General features: G+C 39.1%; 1 protein-coding gene across 6 annotated transcripts in view; it reads right to left on the bottom strand.

The window, feature by feature from the left end:
- Window positions 1–14,604, bottom strand: part of slc12a7b (solute carrier family 12 member 7b) — a 99,968-nt gene that overhangs the window by 26,243 nt on the left and 59,121 nt on the right. For all 6 annotated transcript variants that reach the window (XM_039789655.1, XM_039789657.1, XM_039789659.1 and 3 more), the window contains exons 4-10: window positions 12,534–12,680; window positions 6,297–6,351; window positions 5,211–5,341; window positions 4,353–4,594; window positions 2,338–2,549; window positions 260–427; window positions 55–153 (exon numbers count right to left, since the gene is read on the bottom strand). In XM_039789655.1, the coding sequence (XP_039645589.1) occupies window positions 55–153; window positions 260–427; window positions 2,338–2,549; window positions 4,353–4,594; window positions 5,211–5,341; window positions 6,297–6,351; window positions 12,534–12,680 (1,054 nt within the window). The remainder of the gene's footprint in view (window positions 1–54; window positions 154–259; window positions 428–2,337; window positions 2,550–4,352; window positions 4,595–5,210; window positions 5,342–6,296; window positions 6,352–12,533; window positions 12,681–14,604) is intronic.

The following is a 14,604-nucleotide window of genomic DNA, read 5'->3' as shown; positions in this document are numbered from 1 at the left end:
GTTTCATATTTCTGAAATCTGAAAATCCGAGGACAACATGAGGGTTAAGGATACAGATGAAGGAGGTGGTAGCGATAGCCAGGATGGTCCCAATGGGGATAGACTTCTGGGCATCCCGCAAATCACCTGACCGGTTTGAACCAGCCATGATACCTGGAAGGGGGGTGGAGTCACAACAGAAGATCAAACATGGAATCTTAACAAAACACAGCTCTATTCTGTGGTTCTCTACCATACTGTGTGTGTGTCATAGTCTCACCAGTGACCGACGGGAAGTAGATGCCGACTAGCAGTGTGAAGAAGGTGGTGATGTCATTGACCACATAGGGCATGTAGATGTCCTGGGCAGAGTCTACTTCCCCAAGAGATGGCAGCTTCTTGTTTTCTACCAACATACCCAGAGGGCCATACTCTGACCACAAATTTTCTACAATAGAGACAGAAACAGAGTAATTAGTAGCTGCGGAACAGCCAGTGACTCAAACATGTTTTCAAGAGGTTCATTCAGTTTTGGCCTGACTAGTTGTGCACCACACCAAAAAAAATCAGGAAACTGTTTTTCATACTGTAATTATGCGACACTGCTGTGCAGAATTTGACAAATTTGCTGACTTTGAGACTCAGAATTCCCTACAGAAGCAGGGAGTTTTTTCATATTCAGGCTGTGAAAAAGGTTGTGGTGAGTCGGCTGGGTGGTAGCTGCTTTTAAAAATGTAATCTTTGTTTTTCATGACTTGCGAAATTCTACGATGGCTAAGAAACTTTTTTGCTGACTTTTTTAGGGTTTTATGTCGACCAAATTGTATGGGAGAAAGCTATATGAGACATGCAATAATACAAAGTTAATTGACTTTTTTCATGTCAATAAACTCAACATGTCTGGCCCTTATTGTGATCGTCATTTCCAGTGTGTTAGTGAAATTGAGTTTGACACCCCTGCACTAAAGCTTTAATGCAGTGAGACAGTGTGGTAAAAAAAGCCCAATTCCAATACTATTTCAGAGAAAGAGGATCATGACCCAGTATGGTCAAGGAGATATTTGAGAGGGACTGTTGAGGAACAAAACTATAATTAATATAGTACAATGAAAGCAAATGGAGATGGGAGAAAGCAGAGAGAGCACAGTAATCACATATGAAATCAGTCAGCACCTGCACACGCTTGCTGCAGATTCTTCACAAGAAATATGACAGGAATGCAATTGCACTGAAGGTTTGGAGTAAACCTAGTTTGTCATGGCCAACAGTTAAACATGAGGAATGTTCTGAGTTTGCACTGTACTTAATAAAGCATTGCAGTCCATGACGGGTACATTCCTACTGAGATGTTAGTATTTATCAAACATTATCTGAGCCTCTCCATTTATCTCTTTTGTAATAATTTCAAAAGTTCAATTTGACTGTCAGTATGATAGGTGAAAAACAAATTCTGGATAATTTTGACAAAATATATACAAGTGAATTGTGTGTGATGCATTGGAAAAGGTTCAAAGTATTGTAGAGGAAAGGGATCACTTTCCAATTTCACCACATTTGCCCACTGCTAGGCCTGTAACAATTAATACATCTTTTTTTTTTTTTTTTACTTAATCACGGTTTCTTTGTTTAACTGCAATTAACTGATAACATTAGCTAAGGTCTTAAGGTAAATGACTGGTAATTGTTGATTTTGTGATTATTGGTCGGACTATATATTTGTATTATTATTTTAATTATTAGTTGTTGGCACTTGACCCTATACACGTTCATAGCAACAGAAATGACAAAGGGGGGGAGGGGTGTGTGTGTGTTTTATGATAATAAAGAGGTGTGGTTTACTTCATAGACTGTGTATTTTTATTATTACTTTATCTATTCAATCCAATTCAATTTCAATTTGATACTGTAATTAAAATTTTATCTGGATCACATAACAGTGATATAATCAAAATATGTACACCAGGGTAGCTCAGTTGGTAGAGTGCACGCCCATTTCTAGAGGTTTATTCCTTTACATAAAGGCCCAGGGTTTGAATCTGACCCGCGTCAATTTCCTGCATGTCTTCCCCCTCTCTCCTCGTTCATATCTAAGCTGTCCTCATGATTTAAGGCGGAAATGCCCAAAAAAAATCTTTAAAAAAAAATATATATATATATGTATCCTGGAACTCATTCAAAACTTTCAATATGTTTAAAAAAAGTAATAAATAAATAAATATTTTTAAATTTGACTGAAAGAGACAATTATATTGTTAATCTCATTTATTTCTGAGACAATTGCTTGTACAGCAACATTTGGAATTGTTACAGCTCTACCCACTGCTAGTCAAACCTCCAGAGGAAACACTGTGTTCCAACCTGAAATAACTCCGCTGGCCAGTCCTGGGATGCCCTGCACCTCGGTCACATTGTTTTGGACAAAATAGTCGTTGCAGGTGGCATTGAGCTCAGGTCCGTCACAGAACAGCTTCCACAGCTTGGTAGTGACGGTCACGTTGTCTATAACCACCGTCTTGAGACAACTGTCAAAGTTGTGGTTCTGCAGAGTGCGATTCCCCAACATGCAAACACTGTGTGGAGGAAGAGAAGATAAGAGAAATACACAGAATCTGAAGAAGGCCGTTTGTGTCGCTATGCATGGGTCGCTGCCCAGTTCTATTTTGAATTTGCTAAGATTTCGATATGAAATAGCCATTTAAATAAATGCTTTTTTTTTCAAGAAGAGAGCCTTGGACCTTTTTTCTCTTTCAAACTTTTGTGTCACTGGAAGTCTAAGACTGCAAGACCTCGCCTTTGTAGGTGTGTGTCCAAAAAAGTGTATAGTAACCTATGGCCCTATTATCACCAACACATTGGCCAACTTTAAACAACTTTGCTACACCAATAAGTGGCATTTGAGCACCCCAATTTGGCACAACATGCATTTAATGTCTGTTAACAAACTTTTTGTTTGTAACCAGTGGAGTGACAGAGATATTTATACTCTAGACCAGTTATTCAATGGGGAAGGTATGTTGAGCTTTGAGGACCTGAGAACTAGCTTTGAGATCCCTAGGACATCCTTTTTCCTTTATCTTCGCTTAAGGTCAGCCCTAAAATGTTATGGAGTACCATGGGGAAACAGTCTCGAGACCCACCCAATCATTGAATGGCTTGTTGATTTTCCTGTGAGAGGATTGGTGTCCAGGATTTATGCTAAACTGATTCAAGTATCCGTAGGAGAACTCCCAATACTAAAGAAATGGGAGCGAGAGCTGAGCCCGGAGGGGAATGTAATTAATTGGGAGACAGTTTGGGACAACATTTCCCACTGTTCCAAGAACCCAAATCACCAGCAGATCCACTTCAACATATGCCATAGGACATACTGGACTCCTCAGAAGAGATACGGCTCTAAAGTCATTCCTACTCCCTATTGTATGTTCTGTCAACCTGAACAAACTGGAACTTTCCTGCACATGGTCTGGGAGTGTGAACAGGTGCATGAGTTCTGGAATAAAACAACATCAATAATGTCTGATGGGATAGGATGTCGAATTCCTACTGACCCGATTGTTTTGTTACTTAATGACGACTCTAGATTACATCTGCTTGGGAGGCAGAAGAACATTTGGTTAGCCGGCTCAACCGCAACCAAGAAAATTATAGCTCAGCGCTGCCACCCCCCCCCTCCGACTCACTTTGTATAAAACAGTGGTTGGCGTATTTTCTGGACATAGTTATGCTTGAGCTCTCTACAGCAAGGATTAACAAAGCCAAGTCATCGACTATAGACCTATGGAAAGGTGCAGCAGCACAGGTATCGGTCCTAATGACCTCAACACCACAAGAACTAGAGGAGAGTGACTAGACAAGGTCTAGTCTGGAGTTCTGTTTTTGTTTTTTCTTTATTTGTTTGTTTTGTTTTTTCTTTCTTTTCCTCAAGACCGCAGAGGGTGGGGGGTGGGAGAGGAGGGTTGTTCTTGTTCAAGTGTGTCTGTCTGTTCGGTTTTTGTTAAAAATATAACAAAAAAAATAAAAAAATTGATGAGTGATACATTTTAACCCTCCTGTTGTCCTCGGGTCAAATTTGACCCATTTTCAGAAGGTTTCTATATCAGAAATTTGGTTTTTCTTTCAAACAAATTGTCAAAAAGAAATAACGTGGATGGTTCCATACAAAGCTCTTCACAAGTAAAATAAATGATCAGTTCACTACTTTCATTTTCAACACAAGGGTTAAAATGGCACGCTTATTAAACTGACAAAACATAACGGTGGCACATTGAAATGCCGTCTTCATTAGCCACTATGGCAGGCTGACAAATGTAGTCTGATGCTATTTTTGCATCGTATGGTTCAAGAAAACATTGGAGGTTATTGTATGGACTCACGGAAAGTCTGGCGGCTCAAAGATGCTCTTGATGACTCCAGCATAGATGGCGAAGATGGAGAGAATGACACAGGCCAGGAAGACTAGTGCCAGCTTGTTGACATATTTCACCCCTACGAAGACGACCACGGACATCAGTGCTAGACAGCAGGTGCCGTAAACACGCATGTTATTCAGCAGGGCATCCACCTCGTCCTCCTTTCTCTCGGCCACAAAGATGGCTGCTTTAGGCACAATGTAGGTCTGAATGGGGAAGGGAGAGGGGAAGGACAAGACCAAAAAATAAAAAAAAATAAAGAATATGCACTTATTATTTTAGGTTTTTCTTCTTATAACTAGAGATGGTCCGAATATATATGTTGCTTCTCGATACCGATCCCTGAACTTGTGTCGGCCAATACCGAGTACTGATCCGATGCCAGTGTGTCATATATTTGATTATGTTTTAACAGCTGTATACTACTATCCCTGTATGGATGTGATAGGATTTTTGACTTTGTTGTACGGTCTGGCTCAGGTTTGACTTTTTGTGAAACATAAACAAACAGAAATGAACTTTGTGTTGAAATGAAGGCCGTAGAATTTGATTTTATTATTAAGTTTGACAGTCAGTCATAACAGAAAAAGAACATCAATACATCAATAAACTCATTTAAAGTGGATTTTCTTCGGGTCTTAATTACATGATATCGGATCGGTGCATAAACTCTACCAGTATAGGAACATCTCTACGTAGAACGTGGCAAGTTTTACCCCTGAGCCTGAATAACATTCATAAGTGTTGGACACACAGTGAGTTGGAGCAAACGGTAGAGGATAGCCACGTTATAGAAGTAGTCTGCTCACGATGTTTACTCACCAGCAGAATCTCTATAGTACCAAGAATATACATGGAGCCGGCGAAGGTTGTGCCCAGGTAGAAACAGAGACCTACAGCTCCACCAAACTCTGGGCCCAGAGATCTGGAGATCATATAGTAGGAGCCTCCAGCTGGCAGAGAAAGGAGGGAGCATAGTGGGAAAGGGTTTTATGAGAAAAAGAAAACAATCTTCTCTTAAATCAGCTTCTCAGGAACTTGTGGTAAGAAATTGTGAATTTTATAAAACATCCGTAGATACACTAAACGCAGGGTTTCTGCAGGTTTCACTAAGCCAAATTGAAGACTTTTTTTAAAGACCTTTTTAAGACCATTATGAATTAAATTTAAGACCTTTATCACAACATCAACTAAGCTCTAAATTCAGTTTTATTCAAGCCAAGTATCTCTAAACTTGCACTTCCCCATGGCTGATTGTTTTATGTCTATGGTACAATTTATAAGAGACTCCACCAATAACACGAAAGCTGATTGGCTGCACTATAAGTAGAATGTTGGTCTCATTTGTAGTCTTAATACAGCAAGATTATATTCAGACTAGTGAAAGAAAAAACCACAACACCAAGGAATTTAAAAAAATGAGCATAACGAGGTAGCGTTTCATGGCCGTCGGAAAATTAAGACTTTCTAATGATTTAAGACATAGAACACAATACTTCAGCGCATTTAAGACTTTTTAAGGCCTAACATTTCGATTTTGAATTTTTTAAGACTTCTTAAGACCCCGCGGAAACCCTGAAACAAGGTAAATTGTTGTCAAGGTTTTGGGTAAGCTCTGGGACTTTAAATATTTCCATGTGCCAGAAATTCTCAGCCAGCGACACCTGCTATCAATCACCATAAAATAAAGGTGGAAGGAGAAGGTGGATTCTATTGGATACAAATATCTTATTTATAATTCTATTTAGAAACCAATCAAATAGCAACACTCCCTTTTATCCCCATAACAAAGTACAATAAAAATAAAAAAAGGAAAGTGATAAGACATGTATATTCTTCTCTCTGGATTCTTCTCTTTCCCTTGTTTAAGTTTGTGAATATCTGACTCAGAGTACCAAAGCGACTTACCTGGCACAACACCATTAGTAGCGATTGCACTCATGGATATGGCTGTCAGCATGGTCTGTGAAGAGAAGACCCGAATAAACAACATCAGACAAAAACTCAGATCTAAAGACCTAACACCTGATATTCCTTTGAAGAAATATACAATAACATAATAAAATGCAAAGGTGGGATAAAAAAAACCCTGAGGGCTTGGAAAGGGAACCCGCCTAACATTGATATTAAAGACAGCTGTACATGCTTGCCACAAACGTACAAATAAAGAAATATTTTAAAAATATTTAAAGGAAAGAAAAAAATACAAATTCCAGACAAGGGGTACTGCAGATAAAAAAACAAGGAAGAAAAAGAAAAAATATTACAGTAACACATATCGGCACTGCGTTCATACACTGTATCATAACTCAATTTCCACCATCAACAGAAGTTGTTTAAGATATATATATATATTTTTTTGTATAAATCACAAATGCGAAGGGAAGTGGAAAAACTGTTCCGTATAAGTGGACCTCTGTACCTGATCGAAAACTGGCCAAGGTTAGCTCTGTGGAACTGACTATATAGAAGATCACATCTGGTGTGATGACAATGGATGTGAGACCTAGTTACAAAGAAATTGTGAAAGGAAACGGAGAGTGAATTGTTACAAATTTGAAACACAAAGGTACCTATCTGAAGTTTGTTTAATAACTCCAGGGTTTGAAATAAAGGGGCAGTGTGAGCATTCCAGCTAGAGTACATGACCGTTCTAACAAATTTCTTTTTGTAACAAAAAGATGGGGTCTAGGCTGGATACTTGGAAGGATTAATGTGGCATTTTAGCCTGTTCAAATACTTCTTAGGGGCTTATGCTTTAAATCGTTCAGATTGGTAATGGATAGCAGCTTTTCCATGAAATCAATTGGTGAAGTCCAGGATATTTACATCAGCCTCTTACCTAATAGTGCTTAGTCTCTGGATGAGAGAAAAGGACAGGGCAGCGAGAAGGCAGCGAGACAGGATAAGAAGTACAAAGAAAAGAAAAGAGAGAAAGACATGCTAAAAGAAGAAAGAGGGAGAGGAGAAAGTGTGAAGGTGAGAGAATAGAAGACAAAGGCAAGAGGAGGAAAGAGGAGGAGGAAGGACAAGGACAAGACCAAGATAAACCTTGTGCTGGTCGCCCGGTTTAAAGTGGCTGACGAGCTGGAGTAAAGCCAATTAAGTGAAAATGTGACCGTTTCGCTGAAACCGGAAGCAGCCAAACACTAGCTTGTCTTGACCACAAATAAATCAAAGATGTTACAGCAAATGAAAGAACTGGGAGGCATGTCCTCACTGTTGAAAAATGACCATACATTTTCTATAAGTCATGTGGACACAGTTCTAACCGCACTGATTTTCTTTTCTTTTTATCTCAAGGTTAAAGCTATAGTGCGTAGTTTCTGTCTCCCCCATGAGGAATTCTAAGTAATGACAACAAAACTGTCTGGCGCGTCCACATGATACAAGCCTTCTGTGACCGCGCCCAGTCCCCTCCTCCACGCAGTTGCTAGTAGCCAAGGAGGACACGGAGGATTCAAAAAACATGACGGACTCTTCAGAAGAAGTCATTATCTTCACTCCAGTTTCTGCGTGTGAAAGTCGCCGGACGCCACAATCTTCTGAACGTAGTCCTACTGAGAAATCCAGACAGAGTTGTGTGGAGCTGATTGTCTTAATCAGCTTTGTAGCAACTCATTTAGAAATGGCTTGAATGTAACGGACGTTCATTAATATCAAAAAGTTAGGCACTAAAGCTTAAACAGTTATATGTAAATATTTGTTTTTGTATTTATTGTTTGGTTATTTAATGTTTATTTATAGTGACTATATGTAACTTTTTGATGTTTCTAAAGCTCTGTCATTTTTCATACAATGATCATAAATGACCTGTAACAGCAAACGAGACTAACAGTGAAAAGACCGCTAGTTTTATATAGTCACAGAGTGATTTAGGGCAGGTAGACGGAGCTACAGTAACACATTCTGAAGGGTCACAGATTTCTTTGGAACACCAGAAAAGCCTGTGTTAGTGTATGCCAGGTTAGTGGAGCCAGGTAAAAGGTAGCAGGAGAGTTCTTTATATAGGCCTAATTGTATTTTAATATTTTATTCTAGAAGTTATCTGTTGTAGTTATGGCTGATACTGGGGCAGGACCATCACAGGAAAGAAGGGAATGAAACAAAGATCAACTAAAAGCTGAAAGGGAAAGTGAAAGACAACGGGTGAAACACCGAGTCAATCTCAGTCGGCCTTTCAACAGATGGAGAACATTATGGGATTGTAAATGATTCAAAACTGACCTGGTATTGGCCCTCAGATATGTAATATGTCTATTTCATTCATAAAGTAACTTCAGATTGAGCGATGTAGTTGTACGTCAGTAGCCGACATTTAATGACCTCTCCGTTCTATTTAGAGCAGACATTTTATTCCTTTTAGTCCGTGTTTGTGTTCCCCTACTATTTTCTTTCCCCTTGTCCCCCTGTAACATTACTTGTGTAAAGCGTCCGTGGGTTTCATGAAATGTACTATATGAATCTAAGTTATTATTACGTTGGTTGCTACAACAATCTCTTAATGCTTTGGCCCGTGACCCAGTGACAGTGATACCTGGTTTATCTCACGATCCATCCAAAGTAGGCTAAGTTACTGTATGCTACACTGGAAATGCAACGATGCTTCTGTTACGTATTTTCTTATTGTAAATGAATGATTTTCTGTCTAAGCAAAATATTCATTGTGACTATATGACCTCCCGGTAACGCTAACTTAGTAATATAGAGTGGGTAATACAGCACCGTAAAGAAAAGAGCTTTATGACAGCAGGTGTGGTATAAACACTACCGCTTTTGTCCAAAGTGGCCGCTAGAATCAACACAAAGTGAAAGTTACATATAGCCGCTTTAATATGTTTGTTTAATATGTTTATGTATGCACCAACAACCAAGGGAAATTCCTTGTTGTAAGTGTTTCTTACTTGGCAATAAATCCCTTTTGGATTCAGATGTTCTGATATTACAGGACTCAGTGGAACGTAGAGGCCAGTCAGACCCAAACAAGGTCCAACAACAGCATTAACCAAAAATAATTGTGATCCATGGACGTCAAACACTCATAGTACAAGTCATCACCAAAAAAAGCTAAATGAATTGGCTTTTGCTGTCTTTAATGGTCAAAATTAAGAAATGGGCACAACTGACAAAATCAAATTGCTTGAAATGTCTAACTAAATATCTCAATATCAACTATGTGAAGATCTTGGTATTGTCTTTGGTGCTTTTTTACAATAATTATTATTAATTAATCATGAGTAGCGTTGTTAAATTAAAGATGTTCTGACAACTGTATCGCTCAAAAATAATGCCGCCATTAAGACAAAGATACCTTTTACAAAAATCCCACATAATATCTAGCAGTATTGTAGTACTCAAGACCGGGTTTGGTCTCAAGACCATTTTTTGAAGGTTTCGGTCTCGTCTCGGAATCCACCACATTTTACTCGGTCTTGTCTTGGTCTCTGATGAAGAGGACTCAGGATTTCATTTCAAGACCGTCAAGCCCACAACTGCAGGGATATCACTAAATTGCCTGTGTATCGTCTGATTTATGTGTTAACATCATTACTGTGACTGGACGTTAAACTTCCTACGTCAAATGCAACCAATAACGTCACGCATTTCTTGATTGAAATGAACACACACTCCCGAAGTTAATGTAGGTGACAGGAGAAGAAGCTCTGGCTGTCTGGGAGATGAAAGACGGCAATAACATTTTATTTATTACATTTTAAGTATTATATTTTTTAAAGAGTTTATTTGCAAAACAACATCTACAAGAAAACACAAAGCAGTGTGTAAATTCTGCAATCTACCGCTAAGAGACTCTACTTCCTGAGAGTTCTCAGGAGGAACAACATCCCCCAAAAACTTCTGGTGTCCCTATCGCTGCTCAGTTGAGAGCATTGTGTCATACTGTCTCTGTGTGTGGTTTCCGAGCTGCACTGTGGCACAGAGGAAAACGCTCCAGGGGGTCATAAAGGCAGCACAGAAAATCATTGGCTGCCCTCTCCCCTCCATGGAAGAACTTCACAGGTCCCGCTGCCTCAAAAAGGCCAAAACCATCCTACAGGACTCATCACACCCCGGTCACACACTGTTCAAACTACTGCCGTCAGGCAGGAGATACAGGTCCGTGAAATCGAGAACAAACAGACTACAAAACAGCTTTTATCCAACAGCCGTAAGTGCATTGAATAATGCTGCTAAAGTATAGTTCCCACCACTGATCTATCTCAATAGGGCTATGTGCAATTTTTAAATGTGGATGGCTGTATGAGTGTGTCTCCCATGTGGTTTTAGCATTAATGTTTGCAGTAGTAGCATTTTTTATTTATGTATTTATTTAGGAATATATTACCTCATAGATGTTTGGCACTGTATCTGTTACAATGACAATAAAGATATTCTATTCTATCCTATCCGACACAGCTGGGACCACCTATATTTTGTATCTGCACTAAGTAAGGGCCTTTTTACAGTCGGCGCAGCTGAGCTGGCGCGCGCCAATGTGACTTCAAAATGACGTAGATCTTGCTGGCGCGCCAGGATTTTAAGTTGAATTAAATCATGACCTCACGAATCAAAAACAAAATCATACAGTTCCTACCCCTATTCATTGAAAGCGTTTCTTTTGTTTGTGTTTTGCACTGGATATCATGCTGATGTGGCTACATTTTAGAAAACCAGGTGCTGCCAGTGACCTTTAAAACACAAAGCACCGACTGTACACATGTTGTTGAGCAATACACAGCTCAAAGAACAGACTAATCATTACATGATGGAAAATATTTAGCATGCAGTGCTATGTACTGGAGTAATGAAAACGGGTGTTTGTACTCTCAATATGTCAGCGTCATCCCTGGTCTCATCAGAGCCATTCTGACTCACCGAGCCTCTTTGGTTTCATCTTAAAAACCAAATCGATGTGCTGCTCCATTTGTAGTTCTTTAAGTTGCAATAAAACAGAAAACGGTTTGCAATGGCTTCCATGTCAACAGTAAAAGTAAGAAAGATGATTTAACCATGAGTGATGACTAATAAGAGAAAATTTAAAATACAGTAAACTGTTCTGAAGTGCACAGAGTAAATACTAACTGCTCTAAATTCAAGTCATCTGGATTTTTCTTTTAAAGTTATTTTTAGACATTTCTAGTGTTGGGTCTAGAGCACACAAAACATGACCTATAAACAGGTAGCTGATGTGGAACCATCAGTGCAAAGTCAGATGTGGTCTAAGCAGAGAAAACATTAATCTGTTTGACTAAGCTTCTCTTATTATGTAACAGATGTGATGCAGTGGAGGGTAAACCCTCCAAATGCACTTTAGCTAGATTGTAATATATGAAATGGAGTCCGCATCTCTCTTGGCAACAGTTTGTACAGTTAAAAAATCAAATGTTTTAATTCATAGCTTTACAGATGCAGTGTACTGGGTTACATTTTTTCATTCATTCGAACTTAAATTTCAGGTTTAATTCTTAACTTTGTCTGGAATGTGGTCACTTTGCTAGCCATGGCCATATTGAAAGGGAAATTGATCATGTTATACCATCAGAGCATTCCATTATAAAGCAAAAAGCATTCAACTGAGATAGTACTCAAGGTTTTTGTTCGTACTTTCCCTGATTAAGCTGAAGTAATCCATTGTCTGCCCTGGGATTGGCAAATATAGCCACTGTGTGGGTGTGCATGTCGCTATGTTTCTGACACTTTGGAAATGGAGGGATTACATGGCAAGCTGCCTGCCAGGTACCCATTAGAAGCTAGGAGTGTATGGGAAATGGAGAGTCACAGTGACTAAATATAGGAGGGATCAGTGACCACTAAGTCAACTTGCCTGTCAGTCATTACTGCTGTCAATCCAACATTTGCACCCGTCTGCCATTAAGAGTTGAGGTGACACTGGGGACAGTGTCACCTCAACACTCAAGCACAAGGCCACATATTTACTCTTGTGTGCTAATGTATTCTTAATGCATTAAAGCGCTGGACGTGTACATTAAGTACACTTACATAATCGTGAATGCTCTAATGGCTTAAACTTTAAAACCTTGATATAGGACAAATCATCCTTTCAGTTTGTACTGTTCATTTTCATTTTAAAGCTAAGATGGATAAGAGTAAAAAAAGACATGTAGGTCATAAGGGTTGAGTACTCACACAAGAGCAGCACAAGCAGACAATAGCCAGGGACTCCAAGATGCCGGCAGTGCCGACAATCCAGGTAAGACGCAGAAACAGGATGACCCCCAGTATATTCTGGAGGCAGGGGAGGTAGACACCCATGAAGGTCCCCATCTGAGGGCTCTGTAGAGGGGTTGGGATGTACAGCAGGGAAGGGTGTGAGAGGGGAAAAGACAGTAGAGAAATGAGATTAATGAATGTGCACGAGTGTGTGTTTGGTGATTAGGGCTAGAAAGGGGAGAGGAACATGAGGTGAGAATGACAGCAACAATAGGCAGCAAAACATAAGACAGGAAAAATAAGACCAGAGAAGAAGACAGTCTACTGGGGAACTAAAGGCATATCTAAAGGGGAAGTGAAACGGGAAGAAAATATTATGCAGGCATGGTAATACATGGTATGAGTAAACTCAGTTATTAGTAAAAAAAATAAAAAAATAAAATGAAATCAAAATGTCTTTTCAGAGTTGCAACAAAATGGACAATTGTTAGTGTTGTAATTAAAGATTAAATAAAAAAACAATCACTAAATACAATGCAGTCCATAACTTGAATCAACACTGCATCTGTTCTACATACATACATAGTATTCTAATCTGAGACACTGGTGAGGATCCAGATTTATTTTCCCATGCTTAATAATTTATAAGCTGTGGTTTTACTCAGGAAAAATCTTGTTTAAACATCTCTTTAATAGGGCAGCATCACCGTGTACAGGGAAATCCTCAGTTTGCAAAGCATAAGCTCCTACTCTTAGCAATATGAAGATTGCGCGATGTTCAGCAAAACATGAATGTTCGATGAAAATCAGCTGACGTTTGATATGGATTTAAGACTTACATATCAGTGTCACAGGCATCATTTATATAAACCACTATACTATCCAGTAACCAGTGACAGAACGTGTGGAAAATCCTCCAATGCTTCCACCCCAAAAGAAAGCATTCCTTTCCCAACAGCATGTAAAAAGGCACAGGCAACAGGAATATATTAAAATGTTTCTGACAAAAACACAAAATTTTCAATCAATCCCCTTGTATTGACAAGCAGCTACCTTTTGAGCCATCTATCTCCAAATGTACAGCACTAGTCCCACTGGTCCAGAGAAAGAGGGGCGACAATTCTTTACCAAGATGTTCCTGCAAGCCAATGGGAGGTGCCCCAGGCCTATTTCCATGTAGGGGACAAGATGGAGCAACTGGCATGGGACTCAAGCTGCGGTTACACAGGCATCTATGTGCCGCATGGCAGCACTGTGGCTACTTTTAATATTTATTTTCAAAGAAACCACAACATGAGCATCGAAGGATCCTAAAGGAGAAACATCATGAATGTACTGCAGAGCAAGCGCAGCACAAAGGCTGTGCTGACTGGACAGCCAGCGGTATATTTCTTCTTATTTACTTTTACCATTGTACTGTGTCTCAACCAACAGGGTAAAAAAGACCTACAAGTATTTTGTAAAAAATATATACTGTGCTCTATTTGAAATATAGTCTTTTAAGATAAGACTGATGCCTCGAAGGCAGCTTGTTATTTTATAACTACAACTTGTATCTGTCCACTGGTAATACAGTAAAAAAAAGCATTGTTTCTAAATAAAATTCTCTCTTAAGGGTCCAATTTTTCAGGTCTTACTTTCAAGCACAAAAAGCTTACTGACTGGATTTCGTCATAACTTCTTTGTAGTATTTAATTTGCAGATAGTAACTGGATAACTATTATACACTTATAATGGTAAAATTCTAATATTTCTATTTCTACAATGGTTCAACCTTTAGCTTTTTTGCCCAACACTGATAAAGTTTTACGGTAAGCGTGAAGGGTGAGCAAGGACACAGAATGCTATGGAGAAGATAATAGGGTGCTTAGGTTTGCATAACCTCAGAAAGATTTGAGAATAAAACAAACAGCAGGGCTTCATTGGTCAAAGACCCGGTTATGTAATAATAGTTCAGGGGATTTAAAAGAACAATCATTAATATTAAACTTTTCTTATGCTCTGGAGGCTTAGCTAACCGCCTGAGGTTCTCAAATTAAAGAGAAGT

This window comes from Perca fluviatilis, chromosome 22, assembly GCF_010015445.1.
Source record: "Perca fluviatilis chromosome 22, GENO_Pfluv_1.0, whole genome shotgun sequence".
In the NCBI taxonomy this organism is placed as follows: domain Eukaryota; kingdom Metazoa; phylum Chordata; class Actinopteri; order Perciformes; family Percidae; genus Perca; species Perca fluviatilis.
The sequence above is the reverse complement of the archived record's forward strand: the minus strand, read 5'-3'. Positions and strand labels throughout refer to the sequence as shown.